At 41.4% G+C, this 19,855-nt stretch overlaps 1 protein-coding gene across 1 annotated transcript; it reads right to left on the bottom strand.

Annotated features, from left to right (window-relative positions):
• Positions 1-143: 143 nt before the first annotated feature.
• On the bottom strand, positions 144-18,201 carry LOC139463895 (beta-mannosidase-like). Its single transcript, XM_071245312.1, has 17 exons — positions 18,096-18,201; positions 16,184-16,330; positions 15,271-15,419; positions 13,851-14,050; positions 12,365-12,432; positions 11,404-11,573; positions 10,633-10,792; positions 9,070-9,236; positions 8,399-8,536; positions 7,097-7,176; positions 5,537-5,718; positions 4,286-4,465; positions 3,411-3,508; positions 2,737-2,884; positions 1,849-2,168; positions 1,281-1,466; positions 144-377 (listed from the first exon to the last, which is right to left on the bottom strand). The coding sequence occupies exons 1-17, from the start codon at positions 18,199-18,201 to the stop codon at positions 144-146; spliced, it is 2,733 nt and encodes a 910-aa protein (XP_071101413.1).
• Positions 18,202-19,855: the final 1,654 nt, after the last annotated feature.

Genomic DNA, 19,855 nt, shown 5'->3' on the forward strand with positions numbered 1-19,855 from the left:
ATTAACCACAACCATTGCAACCATAAACAAGAAAATATCAAAATAATTCTATATATTTTAACTGCTTTAATGAAAATCTTCCCGTAAAAGCTTTTAACTTTGTTGAATAATTAATACTAAAATAATACTTTCTTGAAACGTTATTAAACATAAACATCCATCAAAGATTTTGTTTTCAATGATTGTTTCACTGTGTTCAGATCAACAGGGTCCCAAGAGGTGAAGGTCACCGTCCGAGAAGGCGACATCATAAGGAATCCATTGTCAGAGAATCTGCCGGGGATGCCGAGTGCATCCAACCAAACAAATGGAGCGATGCCAGGAGAACCAACAGTGACTGCAAACTCTACGTCGGATATCTTCGTAACACCAGTTACCTGTGAGATAATTGCGAAAGAAATATCTTGTAAAAACAATAATACTGCTTAAAAAACTTAATGGTGAACGAGAAATACATAAGTAATATGTGAATTTTGGTAACGGTTTTTTTTTCTATTTATTTTACACAATACTCATTATTTTACCAGAAGCATCTTCGGTGGTATCTAAGTAAAGCTTTCTAAAAGGTTCATGGTAAACATGTGGAGGACAAACTTGATGCATCAGTGACAAGAAGAAATTCCTATTTCAACTGGTACCATATGAACCCATGTTTGTTTAAACGAACACTTGACTTGCCTTTGCATGTGTTTAGGACGGGTGCCAATGATTCTGCACTTTGACAGTGATTCATAAATACATGCTTATAATATAATTGGATCGCTACAATGGATTTCTTATGATTAAGGATTTTGTCGTTTTTTCTAATTTTAAAGCCTTTATTATGAACCACATTTTATCCACTCTGGACCAAGGTTTTATGTATGAGCCACGTGCAGATCCGGGGTAGAATTGCTTCAGAATAGGGTCTTCAGCAACCAATGCCTGTTGGAAGAGGCGACTAAAGGAAACAGGTGGTCAGATTTGCTGACTTGGTTGATGCATGTCATCGTATCCCTTTTGTGTGGATCGATGCTCGTGATATCAATCCCTTGATTGTCTGATCCAAACTTGATTATTTTCAGACCGCCGTCATATAGCTGGAATATTGCTGATCGGGCGTTAAGCAATAAACAAACAAATAAACAAACAATTGATGTAAGAGTAAAACCCCAAAGGGACACAGATCTGCATTTCACGTGGAAGAAACAGCCACGAGTATGGCGCCCAATATGAGTATGGCAGGGACCATCTGGAACATGCCCCCGAATTCTTTTCTGAAAAGAATCCTTACAACGTACCTTAACTCCAGGTTTGCTGAGTCCAGTGACGTTGTTGTAGTATGTGAGTGGGAGGTATGCGTTGATGCCGCTATTTAGCTCATTGAGAGACATGTAGACAAAACAGCTGGACCTGTCTGGACAACCGGACTCCCTCACCAGAGAGTCAATATCTTGCTTGAAAACTGACAGGGATGATTGTGTCGCCTGAAACCAAAATACACTGTCATATTCAAAATAAAAAATATTAAGCAATATTACAGCTATAAGACGGCAGTCTGTAAATAATCGAATATGGACCAGACAATCCTGTGATAGACATCATGAGCATCGATCTACGCATTTGGGATACGATGACATGCATCAACCCGATCCCGTTAGTCGCCTCTGAAGACATGTTCTGACCCGGAATCTTCACGGGACCATTACTATACGTATTTATTGTAATCAGTTATTGCTAGTTCCGTCAAAATAATATTAATCAAAAAGTAATGGGGTGTTAAGCTGTGCCATTAAGTGTGAATTTGTAGATTTCGTCAAATGTTGACACAATTAACGATATAATTGTTGATGGATACTTATATTTCACCTTGTATGTAACGTTCCATGTCTTGAGAGGGGTGAAGCTGTCCCATCGGTACATCTGGATGTACAGTATTCCTGAGGTGGCTTCAGTAGTCTTCTTCATCAGATGCACTGACTCGTGGTTGGGGAAGCTGGACTGGAGGAGGCTGGTGGCAGGGGTGAAGACGTTCATGCCGGTCTTGGTGTCCTTGACCTCGGTCAGAAAGATATCGTCCACCACCATGTAGATGTTGAGGAAGTTGCCGTCAATGAAGGGGGAGATGAGAACGGGGGCGAAGAACTTCCGAACGTAGTAGTGCAGCATCTTCCATTTGCCTTTGTAGTCTGTAATACAATTAGTTCGCCATCGTCACATCAACCTCATCTACTCATGGTAATAAAGTACACGGGTACAAGTTTCCTAACTGTGTCCATTATTTATAAACCGTACCATTTACTCCAGATGACATGAACGTGGATGCCACGTGGACCTGTCACAGATCACAAATCATGTACAGTTCAAAAACGCTGGCGGATGAGAGTAGTTGGATGGATGAGTGCACTTGGAAAGGATCGACTCCATGCGATTTTCTAGGGCGTTGGTTCTGCCCCACACTGGGACACATCTTATACGTGGTGTCCCCTTGGGGAGGTGACCGTAATGTAAAATTTCTTTTAATCACAGAGCAACGATGGTAATATGATTGCAAATGTTCTATGATACCAATGCCAGTCGCCATTGACAACAAGAGTCTTTTCCTTATTATTCGCCTTTTATACTAGTATGTGAAGCTCTGTGGATTCTGTTTGAATAAGTTTCTAGATGCTACAAGCAGCAAATATAATGTAACGTCACCCAGGTAGGATTAACTTGAAATGTTCAACCAATAAAAAGAAAGGACATATCACTCACCAATACTAGCCCATGTTGGTGCCTGCCAGATGTCGTTGAGCTGCCAGTAGAGGGCGCCCATAGTCTGCCCCCGCCCATCTGACGTCATTTCGTTCTGCCAGCGCCGGTAGTGTTCACTTTCAGCCTGTACCGATACGGCCTGGTTGATCTGACAGAGAAATATACATCATGAACTGTGGGATATCTTTCACCATCAAAACCAATATACAACGCACGACCCTTGAAACCTTAATTCTAAAAGCAACACAATCTAAAGCGCAATCTGCTGTGACGGAAATGTTTCAATAAAACCGGAAGTACATATGACGTTTCATTAAGCTTTACAGAGGCAAGGTGTTTTCTAATTTAAAGTTTTTCTGTATGAGGCTTTGATTTCCACAAAATGGAAATGTTTTCAACACTGGAGGTAGTGGCATTAAGAAATCTTATCTTATCAAAGTAGCGCGGTGAAGATCTACAGGGTGGAAAGGTATGCTGGCTACAACATAATTAATAAAAACATAGTCAACACACACAATTGTTCTCATCAATGCCAGATTTCCAGGTTTAACATGACCCGCACGACGATGAGAAACATTTGTTTTGGCTTCCACGGGTAGTTTCTGATGCGGGTGGTATTTATACGACCTTGACATTGGCAAGGATGCTGTTTAAGTCATGTTCGCCTCACTCACCTGTGTTAAGTAGATGATGTCACTGAATTTCTGTTTTGCATCTGGATTAGTGGGTTCTTTGAAATGTTGGATAACTTCTTTGACCATCTCACTATTACCTGTAAACAATAGAAACAAGGACATGGAACGGACCACGGTGCATCGTCAGTGTATGAGTTCTTTTCCATCCCCAGCGCCATTGTATGTAATGCATGGATTTCATATGTGTACGAATATCAAAAGTGAACAAGGATAATATTTTGACCATGTTAAGATTTGTTTTCAGAACGATGAATAGTGTGAAGACTTTACAGTTTCATTTGATGACATTTTATCAAGTTGTCTTAATAGGGACAAGTTTTATGAAGTACGACATCTCGCTGCTAGTGTTACTGATTTGGTGCCCTGTTAATGAATATAAAACGTCAACAGCCTTGTTATCCGCCGAAACAGATTCGACTTGGCAAAAGGCAAACTAAAGTGAATGGACCACTGAAAATCAGTGATGACACCAGGTGTTTGCAACCAGGGAAAGCATGTCCCGCGGTCATGATACATGCTTCAGAACTAAACCTTGTAACTCTGGCTTTGTCTCTTTATGTAAGTCATTTATATGAGTAAAGTATAGTCAGTAACACATTGGTTATAGTATGAGCTGAAACAAGCCTTAAGGAGTGATCCCTAAATTTTCATTTTGTCATTAAAGATTTGAGATACTTGTGTAAATGACGCTTCTTAAATGAATTGATACATTTGAAACTTGGTGCTGCTTTAAGAGCTCAAATAAAATCATCAATATAATATTCAAAATGTAAAACTTTATTTCCTTCGCAATAAATGTTTTGACAAACTATAGTGAAAGTTAATGTTTGTGGCGTAATGTTAACACAACTGACCAGAAGGGTGATGATTCCTATGACTGGACATTGGTCCCCAGTAGTCGAAGTCCCCCGAGTCAAACACATCTTCCAGGGTCTCGATGTCACACCAGGCCTGAATCCCGTATTCCGAGGCAAATCGCGGTATCTGGAATGCTGAGTCGTTCCACAGGTCGGCGGCATAATTATAGAAGTGAACTGTTTGTGGAAATACACGTTAGATCAAGACACTGGAACTGAAGGTCAATACATCATTGTCGCATGGCACGATCGTACAATGGTATTCTATGCAAATGGACACGGGACCCTGTTAAATCAGAAACACAATCTGCGTTCACATTCAGGTCTGGACCCTGTTCCACAAAGCGATCGTAGCGCTACGATTGTCGTAAGTCTATGTTAAGGTATGGGAGTTACGATCACCTTAGCGCTACGATCGCTTTGTAGAACGGGCCCCTTAACGATAGCAATGCTGGAGACTGACAGCATACTGTAAACGTTGAGGACGTTGCGTCAGTTGACCTCTGAACGAACTTTGACAAGTAAATCTGCGAGAAGTATGTGGGTTATTTGGGAAATCAGCTGTCCGCTTTCTAAAACGATTCAGCTGCTTTCGTGTTTCAATCGAGAAGGACATTTCGATGTGTACATGTAGAAGTGAAAACCCCACACATATCACAACTATTCCTTCGATGGGACTCCCTATTGGGTGCAGCTGCCACGGCGCTCAGAAACGACAGGATGGATAAAATATCCAGAACACTACAACGGCGTCACGATACTTTCTACTTTCGGAACATGTCGTTGAAATTCGTTTTCGAGATACAATGAAATTAATGCGTCTCTAAATTAATGCGACTGCTGAACCCTGTTCAAAAGTGCGACTCAATATTATTGCGACCTTCCCCCGCCCCTAGTGGATTTTAAGAGAGAAAATGACTCCCATGAAGTTAACCCGAAACATAATCCAGGAAAGAGCACCGCTTTATTTGCGCCGAGTGGAGTACTACTTCCGATAAAATACCTCACCGGATTTCCATTACGTAATGCCTCGTTAGTACTTCAAAACGCACGTGGTTAGTTTGTTTGTACATATTTTCAGGAGTATACTTGAAAACAAATACAATTAGCAATACCCTAAATCAGGTGTATAAAAAGCCATACCTATGCTCCAACTAAAAGTTCACATACGAATACAAAGTTTACATGAAACGGAACAGTAACCAATAAGCATCGTAAAAACACAAGTCTGTCTTAGCATTGACTTACTGTCGCCATACAATTCGGACTGAGGGTTTTTAGCTACCCAGCCTTCCTTCTCTGTATCCTCGCCATTACTGGGACTGGATGACAGATACACACGAGTCGGGTCTTCCCTGTCTACAATAGTCTTGATCGTTGTCACGTACAACTTGACGTAGTCATCGTAGTAGCGCTTGTAGTCATGGAAACTGAAAGTAGCAAGACCTCCATTGGCAGAAGTTTGTTTCTAATCTTCAGTGAGTGAGTGAGTGAGTGAGTTGGGTTTAACGCCGCTTTTAACAGTATTCCAGTTATATCGCAGCGTGTCAGCTTAATGTGGGAGGAAAGCCCAAAGTGATGCAGGTCTTAGACGTTTAACACTTCGGTGAAACCCACGAGCACGGGTATGGTGCTGACAAACCTAGAAACATAATCGGGGCGAACCGGGATTCGAACCCACAATCATAGGTTTCTGGCGTGCCCAAGGGACGCAACTCTGCACAGCGAGTCGCGGCGCCTTAGACGACTGGGCCACCCGTGCCCCCTCTAATCTTCAGAAAGGAGCAAGTGGCTCATGTTGTATGGCAAAGGAAACATGTTTTAGACTTTGGAACATTTTAGATTTTGCGAGTCAAAGTACAAAACTGAAATGGATATTGGTATGTTAATCTCCATTAGTGATTACAACCACATCATGGATGATTGAGCTTAATCTCGAAACTAGATCGTTTATTACCATATGGTACTCTGCCTTTAGATCTGAGTACAGAAGAGAACCTCTACAGAACGTTGCGTCAGTTGGCCTCTGAGCGAACTTTGACCACTTAATCTGCGAGAATTATGTGGGTTATTTGGGAAATCAGCTGTCCGCTTTCTAAAACGATTCAGCTGCTTTCGAGTTTTAATCGAGCAGGAAATTCCGTACATGTAGAAGTGAAAACCCCACATATAACACAACTATTCCTTCGATGGTACTCCCTTTTGGGTGTAGCTGCCACGGCGCTCAGAAACGACAGGATGTCTGAAGTATCCAGGACACTGCAACGGCGTCGCTATACTTTCTACTTTCGGAACTTGTCGTTTTGGTTCGTTTTCGAGATACAGAAATCATATACTGTATAAAATGCTTCGCTTCATTCGTACGGATAATTTGGAAGCATGGACGCTGAATTGGCTGTCTAGCAAGTTCACCCGACGCTACGTCCTATGGATGTGTCATCGGATCCTGACGCAGAGAATCGTATCGGTGTAAAATATCTGATTTGAATGAGATTGGAAAGAGTTCCCACATCACTTGATCGTACAAAAACACATTAAAAAGACAGATGTACTTATACCCAATGTCAATCAATATACTGAAGTAGAAATAGTATAAAACTGTAGAAATAAACATATAGTGAAAGCAACAACGGCCCCAATAGTAACTGCACACTGCCAGTGTATAGATATCTGAAATAAGATTCCAGTCTTACTTAAAAAGTTTCCTGTTTGGGATCAGGATGCAGGCACATTTCAAGAGCTCTACGGTCTTTGATGTAAATATATAGCAGCCTAGTTAAGGTTAAAGCTAACATCACAATTACCCACCCGTGATCTCGGAGGCCTATCTCCATCTCGTTGTTACCCGACCACACGGCGATACAAGGGTGGTGTCGGATACGCCTCAGCTGCGGAAAAAAGCATCATATTCATTCGCTCAGCATTTCACACAAGTCGGTATCCAGTTGTCAATACGACTGAGAGTCCACATAGGATCAGATCATTGTGTGCTTGTTTTACCATGAGCCTTGCCAATGTTTAAAACATAGCAGCCTCAAAACCATTTCTATAATCATAATAAATATCTACTAAAAACAGGGTCCACAGTTTGATTCCAATTATATAATGAAAATTTGTTTATGACCAGGTGTTCAAGAAAAGATGGTATCCAGCCCCACCTATGGGACCCGTCACAAACACATGCAAAGGCAAGTCAATTGTCCCCCTGTAAAACACGGAAACATAAGGTATTCCAAATAACAAATGACGCCTACAATGTCAATGATCCGTTAAATGCGCCTTCCACATGTCCACCATGCAGCGTTTTGAAAGCTTTACTGTGTCCTTGAATTTTGTAACATTGATCAAACCATCTTTGAGCAAGAGTCTTTGAAATCTTCGTGGAAGTAGCATGCCCAATTGCACCTCAAAAAGCTGTGAAATGTAGACACCAAAGGCTGGTGATATTTGATAGTGATTCAGAATCACAGCTCATGGTACAATGGACTCTGCTTTTAGCAGAGATTTCTTATGATTATTTACCAATATTAACAAGTACCGTCTTTGATAAGACGTTTTCATGTGTGACATGTTATCCTAGAGAAAGACTTAAATTACGTCGACTAGAAATAAGTAAAATATTAAATACAGACCTTAATTACTATCAATATAAATAATGATCTTAAAAACGAATATGACGAATCCCAATTTCTCCCGACCCAACTTGTTTTCGCCTTTTTCCCCCCTTTGGATAGTTTATCGTTAAGATGACATACAAAGGTTAATCGTGTGTGAGAGTAACGCACACCAGGTGTGACCCCAATGTCTGATGTACCTGGGGGCACGGGTGGCCCAGTCGTCTAAGGCGCCGCGATTCGCTGTGCAGAGTTGCGTCCCCTGGACACGCCAGAAACCTATGATTGTGGGTTCGAATCCCGGTTCACCCCGATTATGTTTCTAGGTTTGTCAGCACCATACCCGTGCTCGTGGGTTTCACCGAAGTGGTAAAGGTCTGAGACCTGCATCACTTCGGGCTTTCCTCCCACATTAATCTGACACGCCGTGATATAACTGGGATAATGTTAAAAGCGGCGTTAAACCCAACTCACTCACTCACTCACTCTGATGTACCTGGTGTGTAATCTCTTGTGACACAGTACCAAGGAAGGCTGGTGTGGTTGGGTAGAAATGATCACTATACATCAGGTCATGCCAGATCATGATGCCAAACTCGTCCGCGAGCTCATAAAAATCCTCTGATTCATAAACCTGTAAAGAAAATATCACAAACAAAATTAAATACAGCAAAACATATGTCCAGCTTTTAGTGCCAATGTACAAACCTGGGCCCATTTGCAATCATAGCACTACGACTATTGTAAGCATTTGTTAAAAGATGGGAGTTACGATAATCTTACCGCTAAGATCGCTTTGTGCAGGTGGGCCCTGGCAATGCTAAAAGGTAGTCATAATTTCAAACATAAACTTTTCCATATTTTCTGTTTTGTACAATATGCATCAAAGGTATTTGAGAAGCTATGCTATGCACTCTGCATTATACATTTATACCTCCAAAAACATATCAACGTCATATCTTTTATAAACTAACTGCTTAGCTAATGATTAACACGAGAAACTGGAGACAATTATAAAAAATACCGGTGACATCGTTCATGTATAATGCTTCTGGTGTCAATTGTACACACGTCATATTATTTCTTTCTTGTATATAGTTTATTCATATATTGTTTGTCAATATATTTGTTTCGGTAGTAACAACATGTGTCAGCCATTGTACTAACCCCTCCTCCCCAAACCCTCATTGAGTTGATGTGGACTTCAGTAACTGATTGGAGCAGACGGCGCAGTCTTTCTCTGGTAATATTTTCCTGAAAACTGTCCGCAGGAATCCAATTTGATCCCTTGAAGAAAACTGGTATGTCGTTTATCTTGAAGTAGAATGACAAGCCTGTGAAAAAATAACAACGTACTAGGACAAACTTACTCATCAATTACCAGTATCAACATGACATCGTTCTGACCCGTGATGGTCCGGGAAAGAACAGGTCTTCAGCAACCCATGCTTGTCACAAACGGCGACTGCTTGTCGTAAGAGGCGACAAACGGGATCGTGTGGTCAGGCTCACTGACTTGGTTGATGCATGTCATCGTATCCCAATTGCGTAGATCGATGATCATGATGTCAATCACTGGAGTGTCTGATCCAGAATCAATTATTTACAGACCGGCGTCATATAGCTGGAATATTGCTGAGTGCGATATTAAACAACAAACAAACAAACAACATAACATCGTTCAATCTTGATTTACCGATCACATGGCAATGATCACTGTGACGTAACAGAAAAGAGAAAGAGAGTGAGTTGAGTTTAACGCCGTTTTGAAAAAAGATATTTCAGTTATACCAAGGTGCGTCAGATTGATATGACAGGAAATAAAAGCGACAGTCCTTTCCATAGTTCCAATGTATTTCAAGCATTTTGAATTTACATTGGGAGGTTGGCCCAGTCGTCTAAGGCGTCGCGATTCGCTGTACGGAGTTGCGTCCCTTGGTCACACCAGGGTCCACTTGCACAAAGCGATCTTAGCACTAAGATGATTGTAACTCCTATACTTTAACATAGGCATACGATAGTCTTAGCGCTAAGATCGCTTTGTGCAAGTGGATCCTGAAACCTACGGTCATGGGCTCGAATCCAGGTTCACCATGATTATCTTTCTAGGTTTGTCATCACCACGGCCGTGCTCGTGGGTTTCACCAAACAGGTAAACGTTTGGGACCTGCATCACTTTGATGGTAAAATGCCGAGAAAACCGAAGCCATCACTTTGCCAGTGTACCGAACAGATTTTACCTTCTTCGGGGGAGGAGACGTTAGATGTGTCTGCTGCTTTTAGTCTCTCCAAGTGAACCCAAGACTCATCCATGGTTACAAATCGTTCAACAAAATCTGCTGGATCAGCTTCAAAATGACGTTAATTCTCACGAGATATGATGAACCACTGCTTTGGAATGCCAATTACATGTTCCATTTGTGGTTGGCTGTTGTTAAAACAACCCTCTTCCTCCTTGCGTGATTTCTACATCAACCTTGGACATTGTTAACAAGTTCTCCATCCATCTCGTTGTCTTCAAACTGCCAACCGTATTGGTTACTGATCACTCTGGTACTTGCCGAAATTGTTTTCTGCCAACACGATACATTCTTCGTCATATTTCGCATCCACATTGCCAACACATCCCCCACCCACCTTGATTGTTGTCAACACATTCCCCACCCACCTTGGTTGTTGCCAACACATTCCCCACCCACCTTGACTGTTGCCAACACATTCCCCACCAACCTTGGTTGTTGCCAACAGGATCCTGCACTAGCTCTACAGTACGAAATCCCACCCGACGTTGTTTGCTGGACACCTCGTTGTTGCTGGTGAAGGTGACGTTGACGGTGTAGAGAGGCTGCCTCCCATAACCATTTGGCCACCATCTGTCAATTTTGTAACTCTGCAAATGACACAAACCCAAGACATTAACACTTTGTATTGTCATGAGGACAACAGGTCAATCCTACGTCAATTGTTCCTGAAATGAATTGCAGAAGTAAATCGGCGGGGGACACCAATATTATGGCGGGGGACACCAGAAATGGGCTTCACGCATTGTACCCATGTCGGGAATCGAACCCGGGTCTTCGGCATGACGAGCGAACGCTTTATCCACTAGACTACCCGACCGCCCCGTTAAAGTCAGAGGCGGGGCACCCAGTAGACAGACCCTGTGTGTTAATCTAACAAAACACTCATCTACTGTGATGCGTAATCTTTAGTGATTCGAGCGCACGATCGGTAGTTCGCGTCATACCAAACGACGTACAAACGACAAACAAGATGGAATTTGTTGTTACCCTGCCTGGCGCTCGGCATAAGGGGATTAAAACAATGACTGGCCGTCACGGAGGCAAGATACTGTGTCAGATTGGGGTATCCATGTTATCTTAGTGTGTTAGCAGTACACAACCGGCATAGGACCGAGTGAGTGACCACACACACACACACGCATGAACGTCGCTATGCTGAAGGCGACGTTAAACCGCGTTTACCTCAGCCGATACTTACGTTCGGGACTGAGACTGAGAAGACTGATGAATTGTTTGTTGGTGTGAGAGTCAGTGGCATGGACTTCACTGCTTCTGTGCCAACAACGTTGAGGGTGAGGACACCCGACACAGAGCCCCCGCTGACGTCAAAATACACGCCCACATCCAGCATCCACGGTCCTCCCGCTTCTAGAAATGTAAGAAACACAGTTTGTGTCAGAAAACCGTGCAGACAATGCACATTGTAGCTTTTATGTTACCTCGCCAACAGATCCATGGTCACAAACATTCCCAAAAGTGACATTAAAGTAAAATCCTATTAACTCTATTAAACACTAACGGTCAACGCCAGAGAAAAACTATTACTTCCAGAGCCAAGGGAGTTATCTGACTGTAAAAGTCCAGTTTTCACTTGACTTTAAACAGTCTAATTCAATATTAAAGACCTATTGCGTCTTCTCTAGCTTTGACGTTTTGAATTTAAATATAAATGCTTTATAAAGTTATTTTATGGTTTCATATATTTGAGTGTTCATTTGTTAACCATCTTCCTTTAAACATAGACAAGTATTTGAGGAGGATCCCCCGCCTCCCTCTCCCCCCCCCCCCCCCCCCCCCCCCCAACCAACACACACACACATGTATATACATGTATAGTTCGACCCTTATAGATCAACTAGGCATGGGTCCAAAATGGTCTCAATGGGCGTGTGGTTTCAGATTTTCAGGTATTTATTCTAGACATGAATCTGGCCCCTAAAGGATCTTATTGAAAGGGTACCAACTCCCAATTGCCAGTCATGTAACCCAACTGTTACGGCTTTAAGCAACCAGTTGAAATACTAACCCCTAACCTCGAAACACTAATTTCAGTGCACTGCCATCTTCCGGAGGCAAGGGAGTTAACTGACTATAGAAGTCCTTATCGTCAGTTGACTCCCTTAACATGGTGCACCGCTCGTTTTCTTACAATTCAATACCTCTTGTCGTTGCAACTGAGAGTTCACGAATCACGGCAGATTTGAAAGCTTGGACGTAGATACTTTTCCTACAAGGTAACAAGGAAGGGAATATAGTAATGGTTCTTTGTAATTAACTGAAGGCATACTTACAAGTTGACTTTCATTTCTAATTAAATCAGAATTGTAATAAGGGGTAAAAATGACATTTCTTATTTTCTGTAACTATTTGGATCGCCGCTATATGCCCATGCACCTACAATGGTAACTGATTCACTCACAAATAGCGATTCTCTCATATCTGTCACCGAGGCTTCACCTTTTGCAATTAAAGAATGAAACAAGAGCAAAGTTTGCTTGTCATTTTAAAAAAGTACCTACAAATGCAACAGGATACAACTGTGAATAGTTTTCAAGAACAAGTAAAGACGTTAGTATAGCCTCTGAGCATATATAAAACGTATTAAACTTAACCTTTAGCAAATTATACCGAAACGAAAACAACATTCAGATCCACAATTTCTCAAGTAACATTTTCCTACTAAAGTTACTTTTAAAGTGGAAAATCTGTTGACTATTCCCAACATATGTAGCCTGGTTAATACATTTGTATAAAAAACGTAAACTAAAAATTAGAAAGACGCGGCCTCGTAATTAAACTTACCATATTCCCTGTATTGGGAAGGTAGGCCCTCAGTTCCTTGTGCTTACCATATTCCCTGTGTTGGGAAGGAAGGCCCCCAGTTCCCTGTGTTTACCATATTCTCTTGTTGGAAAGGAAGGCCCCAAGTTCCCTGTGCTTACCATATTCCCTGGTTGGGAAGGAAGGCCCCAAGTTCCCTGTGCTTACCATATTCCCTGTGTTGGGAAGGAAGGCCCCCAGTTCCTTGTGCTTACCATATTCCCTGTGTTGGTAAGGACGGTCCCAAGTTCCCTGTGCTTACCATATTCCCTGTGTTGGGAAGGAAGACCCCCAGTTCCTTGTGCTTACCATATTCCCTGTGTTGGGAAGGAAGACCCCAAGTTCCTTGTGCTTACCATATTCCCTGGTTGGGAACGAAGGCCCCCAGTTCCCTGTGCTTACCATATTCCCTGTGTTGGGAAGGAAGACCCCAAGTTCCTTGTGCTTACCATATTCCCTGTGTTGGGAAGGACGTCCCCAAGTTCCCTGTGCTTACCATATTCCCTGTGTTGGGAAGTAAGGTCCCCAGTTCCTTGTGCTTACCATATTCCCTGTGTTGGGAAGGGAGGCCCCTAGTTCCTTGCGCTTACCATATTCCCTGTGTTGGGAAGGAAGGCCCCCAGTTCTTTGTGCTTACCTAATTCCCTATGTTGTGAAGGAAGGCCCCCAGTTCCTATACCTTACCATATCCCCTGTGTTGGGATGGAAGGCCCCCAGTCCCTTGTGCTTACCATATTCCCTGTGTTGGGAAGGAAGGTCCCCAGTTCCATGTGCTTACCATATTCCCTGTGTCGGGAAGGAAGGCCCCCAGTTCCGTGTGCTTACCATATTCCCTGTGTTGGGAAGGAAGGTCCCCAGTCCCAGCTGAAAGAACACTGCTCCTTTCTGATCATGTTGACATGACATTCTCCGTTCTGTACCTTGTTGGGACAATCGTCGGGGATGTCATAGGCAGAAGCATTGGCCTTTTGAGCAGCAACTGTTACAGCAGACTGAAAGTCGATGCGGATAGTGTTGTCTCCAACCTGGTGAAACATAGCACAGATAACGAGTGAGTGAGTGAGTGAGTGAGTGGGTGAGTGAGTGAGTGAGTGAGTGAGCGAGTGAGCGAGTGAGTGAGCTAGCTAGTTAGCTAGCTAGCTTCACACATTGTACCAATGTCAGGAATCGAACCTTAATCTTCGTCGTGGCGAGCGAACGCTTAAACCACTAGTGACGAGCTATTGAAAATTGTGATTGTACACAATAGTACAAAATGTATGTCCTGTCGTTCTCGTTATTAATTAAAATTCGTACTCCACATCCATAATGTCCACACAATCCCCAGTTTTTATTGCCCGTAGATAATGTCAAACTCATACTCAATTTCCATCATGGCCACCCGATACCCTTTTTTCTTTATAGGTTCACAGCCTGTATGGGCAATCAATGACACGAAACATAATGTTAGCAAACTTACAAACAAAAAGTGAGAGAATGGGAAATTTTCAGCAAAATTAGCATGCGGACTGGTCAACAGCTTGAGTGTCAAATATAAGGCCGTCTCCTTGGTGTGTTAGGACATTTTTAGGATAAGAGTATTATTATTTGTTCAGGGTAAGATAGCATAAGGCTTAAAAAGGAAGGTTTCTCGGGCATTGGCGCGTCATTTTAAATCCTGCGCACTGTTTTTTATTGCCAACAGATATATATGATGTATACTTTATTATCAATACAATAACATAACATTGTATTAAACAGCCCATTGTAACGTTTTTTCCAGGTGTGTTTCCTGGCATTCTTGGTAGAAAGAAGAAAAAAAATAAGTAAATAAATAAAACCTACCTCCTTCCTCGCGTTTGAGAAAAATGTGCCCGAGAAACTTTTACTTTGATAGGCATTTAGAATATATACTGAGTTGCATCATCTCTAAGACATCAATCAAGAAGGGTTTCATTTCAACAATGGTGGTGGGATTGGTCAGGTCATGAGTGAATACCCATATACAGTGAAATACATTTATAATGAACACGCTTATAACGAACTGACGGATATTACGAACTTAATTTTTGGTCCCGGTCATTTTCTGTATAGATGTTGTATATATACTTGTAACGAACTACGGTTATAACGAAGTAAAATAAGTCGTCCATTTGAGTTCGTTATAAGTGTAGTTTACTGTAGGTAAATAAAATGATAACAATTTGGATGGAAATAGAGTGGTTGTCAAGTTTATGTTCTTAACAAGTGTCACAAATATTCTAACCTTGGCAGCTTGTTTAATGTCGTAGACATATTGGACAAACATGTTCTCTGATGTCCCGACCTTCTGGTCGTTGATGAAGGCGGTTGAGAAGGTGTCCAGGCCGTCACAAACAAGATGGAGGGCAGAAGCTGCCAGGTCATCTGAACTCACTACAAAACATCAGATGTAGTATTGACCTCAAACAATACACCAGATGTAGTAATGAACTCAGTAAAATACATTACATTTAGTAATAACTTCATACAATACATCAGATGTAGCAATGAATTCATACAATACACCAGATGTAGTAATGACCTCACTAATATGTATGCGATGTAGTAATGACCTCATATAAAACATTGGATGTAGTAATGACCTCACTTATATAAATTCGATGTAGTAAAGACATAATACAATACACCAGATGTAGTAATGACATCACTAAAATACATTCGATGAAGTAATGGCCTCATACAAAACAACAGATGTAGTAATGACCTCATTCAATACACCAGATGTAGCAATGACCTCATACAAAACAACAGATGTAGTAATGACCTCAGGTTTTTTCAGGAACGTTTTATCTAAAAACAAAAAACAAGTCGTATTTCTGTAAATAATGCCGGACTAAGATGCATGCAAATGGTAAGTGTCTTTATGTTTAATATGTCATATATTCAAATTATCTACCTTATATATCTAAAATTCACCTTTTACATTTTATAACGTATTATGCCCACAGCTGATGCATTGAGAAATGATAATCCTTCCACCGTAGATTAAAATCGATCATCGGACTGTTGTTTCGTCATCAGTTTTAGGAACTAAACAGTGTCTTATTATTGATATATGTTGTGCTATTTTCTTTCATGTTAGATCACATGGTCTTACAATCAGTTAAGTGAGTGGCTCTCGTTAGTTCTGCTCTTACACTGAAAGGTGCGTGTGTACGTCCAGTCTTCTCGTCCAATCCATCGTAGTTTGACATCGTTGTCCCGGTACAGCGGATCTGGAATCAGCTTGTTGGTGTACAGGGCTGTGTACATGCTGCCTGGCACACTGGCAGGAATCCTCTCACCTGGAACAACCACCATTGTTGCAACACAGGCGAGGCGAAGAACGCAAACAATGCTTGATGGTTGCACTGTTTCAATAATGTGTTTACAAAAGCTTAATAAATGTGTTTATATGAGGTATATAAAATGGTTTAATTCGTTTGTTATTGGATCTGAATTTTCTTTCCTCTACACAGAATCCTTGTGCTTATACGAATCAAACAAACCAGTGACTGAAAACATGAGCAGTGACTCACGCCATCGAAGCAACTTGATACGTCATCAGCCATGTCACAACCCTCCATTTCTACATCGAAAATTCTATGGAGTATCTGTTCTTTATACATTTGTCATAAAACGACGTGCAATGTACAATGCAGTGAAATAGTTTGTTTGTTTGTTGTTTAATGCCACACTCAGCAATATTCCAGCTACATGATGGCGGTCTGTAAATAATCGAGTCTGGACCAGACAATCCAATAACTAGATCAAGTGGCCAGGCTCGCTGACTTTGTTGATGTACGTCATAGTATCCCAATTGCGTAGATCGATGCTCACGATGTCAATCACCGGATTGTCTTATCCGGATTCGATTATTTACAGACCGCGGTCATATAGCTGCTGGAACGTTTTTGAGTGAGGCGTTAAACACAACAACAAAAAAACCACAACCCCCCCAAAAAAAACAACAACAACAAAACAAATAAACAAACATAAGACAAACATTCTCAAATTGACAGATACAAACACCACTGCATTCATATCATGCTGCAGATTTACTTAGTGGGTATGTTAATCTATCGTCGTGGTCAGACTAAGCAAATATAGATCTTGGTCGTATGACTTCGTGATAAGTCTAACCTGATTGTTATCTTAAATATGTTATTGTGTCAAGGCTACTTCAAGAAGCTGTTATATTAATCTGGTATTCCAGAAATGATTTTGAGCGAATGTTACACTGGGCGAAAAGCACATTCAGAAATAGATTATATAAAATTAATTATCTATGTAGGAACCAGAATTTTACACGACGCAGAAATGTGCGTCCAGTACGCAGAAATGTATGGAATGGACGCAGAAAATGATTTAGTGCGTCCTCTTGACAAGAAATATAAAGGTCCTGTTACTAAGGCAATTATCAAATCTGACAACAGTGCATCTTTTTATTACTTTACAGGACCCTCTTTTGTCACTTTTATTTATAGACCCACCAAAGAAATTATTGAATTTCGATGTTACTAATTCTGATACAGCATTTCTGCTCTCATTTCTTTAAAAAAAAAGTAATATCACTCAATATATTACAAAAAGTCATTTAAACTTTCCTATTAACTATATTTGCTTCAAAAATAGGTTCCGTTTAACGGGTCAGTTGCTTTTACGGGAAAGACGGAGTAGACTACAAAATATGACAAATGTAAAGATGAAACACGTCAGTAACTTATGCGTATCGCTGTAATCGATTAATAGAATGTTTGATCTGGGAATCTATGCCGTTCATAATACAGAAAAAAGGAAGCGTGAATAATAATGAATAATGGCAACAAAACCCTTGATTGTACGATTCCGACAATATCCCGAACATGTGTTCATGAATCACTATCAAATAGTGATGATACCATGTATTCGGAAAAGGTGAGCGTACACCATGGTTAGCTCCCGTCACAAACACATGCAAAGGCAAATCAATGAATCAATGAATGAGCTGTTACGCAATGTATTGTAAACACTTGCCGTGTGTCTTGTATAAGACTAAAGACAATGACATCTATCAAGAGTGCTCCTCACCTCTACCATTGCTCAGAAGAGTCCAGGTTCCATTCAGATCAATAATGGTAGCACGAGAAACCGATACAAGAACAGCAATCAACGTGCAGCTGAAAACCCCCGCCATCTTGTCATGTGATAGTCAGTCGGCTTATCGGTCGTATCTACAAGTCATGTGACTTCCATGGGTGATTTCATGTAAATATCGCTTCTATTGTATATCGGGACGGTGGGGTAGTCTAGTGGTTAAAGCGTTCGCTCGTCGCTTTAAAGACGCGGGTTCGATTCCCCACGTGGGTCGATATATGAAGCCCATTTCTGGTGTGATATTGCTAAAAGCGGCGTAAAACCATACTCACTCACTCGCTCTATTGTACATCACAGTGATTTAAGTAGATGTGTTTTAACACAGTTCAAAGTCATGTAGGTTTTTTTTGCTTCAACACAAAAGCATTACAAAAGATTTCATTTGTAATTATTTTTGTTTAATTGTTGTTTAACGCGTCACCCAACAATAGGCTTGATGTATGACGGCGGCCTGAAAGGGAATTCTAGATCAGACAATCCAGTGATTGATAGTATCAGCATATGAACTTACCAACAATCCATAAAGTCGACTCGTACAACAAGCATAGATTGCTGGGGACCTATTTTAATCCGGAATCCCCACTTGAGGCAGATCTGTTCGAGAACAAGTGAGTGAGTGAGTAGGGTTGCCTCATGGTTAAAGCGTTAGCTCGTCATGCCGAGGACCCTGGTTCGCTTCCCCACATATTCGGGTGTCCCCCGCCGTGATATTGCTGGAATATTGCTAAAAGCGGCGTATAATCATACTCACTCACTCACTAACTCACTCACTCCATGTGTACGTTAACGGAAATGATAGGTGTATATATCTCAGTAAATCGTTGATCTCCACAACTGGGTCAAAAATTGCATACACGAGTTATCGCAAAAGGAAATACAAACAGTCATATTCTTAACAAGAACTGTTTTCCTTTATAAGATTATATAGATGGAGTTGTTTTGTTGTAGCAAGGGTTGTTATTTGGTGTTTCTTTATCTTAGTACAGTTCTCAACTTGCTGGCATCAGTTGTCCTCCTTGAGTGAGTGAGTTTATTTTAACGCCGCTGTCAGCAACATACCAGCATCGTGCTGATCTGGACAAGCCAGTGTCTGAACGCATCCACAACGATCTGAGCCATGGCATGATGCGACTCAACCAGCGAGAGTGAGTGAGTGAAAGAGTATGGTTTTACGCCGCTTTTAGCAATATTCAAGCAATATCACGGCAGGGGACACTAGAAATGGGCTACACATTGTACCCATGTCGGGAATCGAACCCGGGTCTTCGGCGTGACGAGCGAACGCTTTAACCACTAGGCTACCCGACCACCCCCAACCAGCGAGAGTTTAGTCACTCAATTTCAAGAATGAGATAGAGTCTGCTGGGGACCTATTCTAACCTGTGGTTCAGGGCGAGTTCTGCTGTTGGTCAGCATAAGGTGAGGTGAAATGGGGTCTAACGTTCATATATATATATTCATGATTATTTAATATAAATATGCGGAGACTATATATATATTTTTTTATTCTATTTTATGGTCTCTGATATATATGTTTATGTGTGAGTGCGTACGTTCGCGTATGTGCGCTTGTACTAGTCCGGACGTATGCTGGTTTTAGTGTTTAGTCTACCGATATAAAATGCCTCGGTTTAAAATGAATACTCCGCTCAGACACAGTATACAGTCTCTGATTCGACCAGTCTTTGTAGTCA

This window comes from Haliotis cracherodii, unplaced genomic scaffold (genome assembly GCF_022045235.1).
Source record: "Haliotis cracherodii isolate W230 unplaced genomic scaffold, xgHalCrac1.p SCAF_16, whole genome shotgun sequence".
NCBI classification, from domain to species: Eukaryota; Metazoa; Mollusca; class Gastropoda; order Lepetellida; family Haliotidae; genus Haliotis; species Haliotis cracherodii.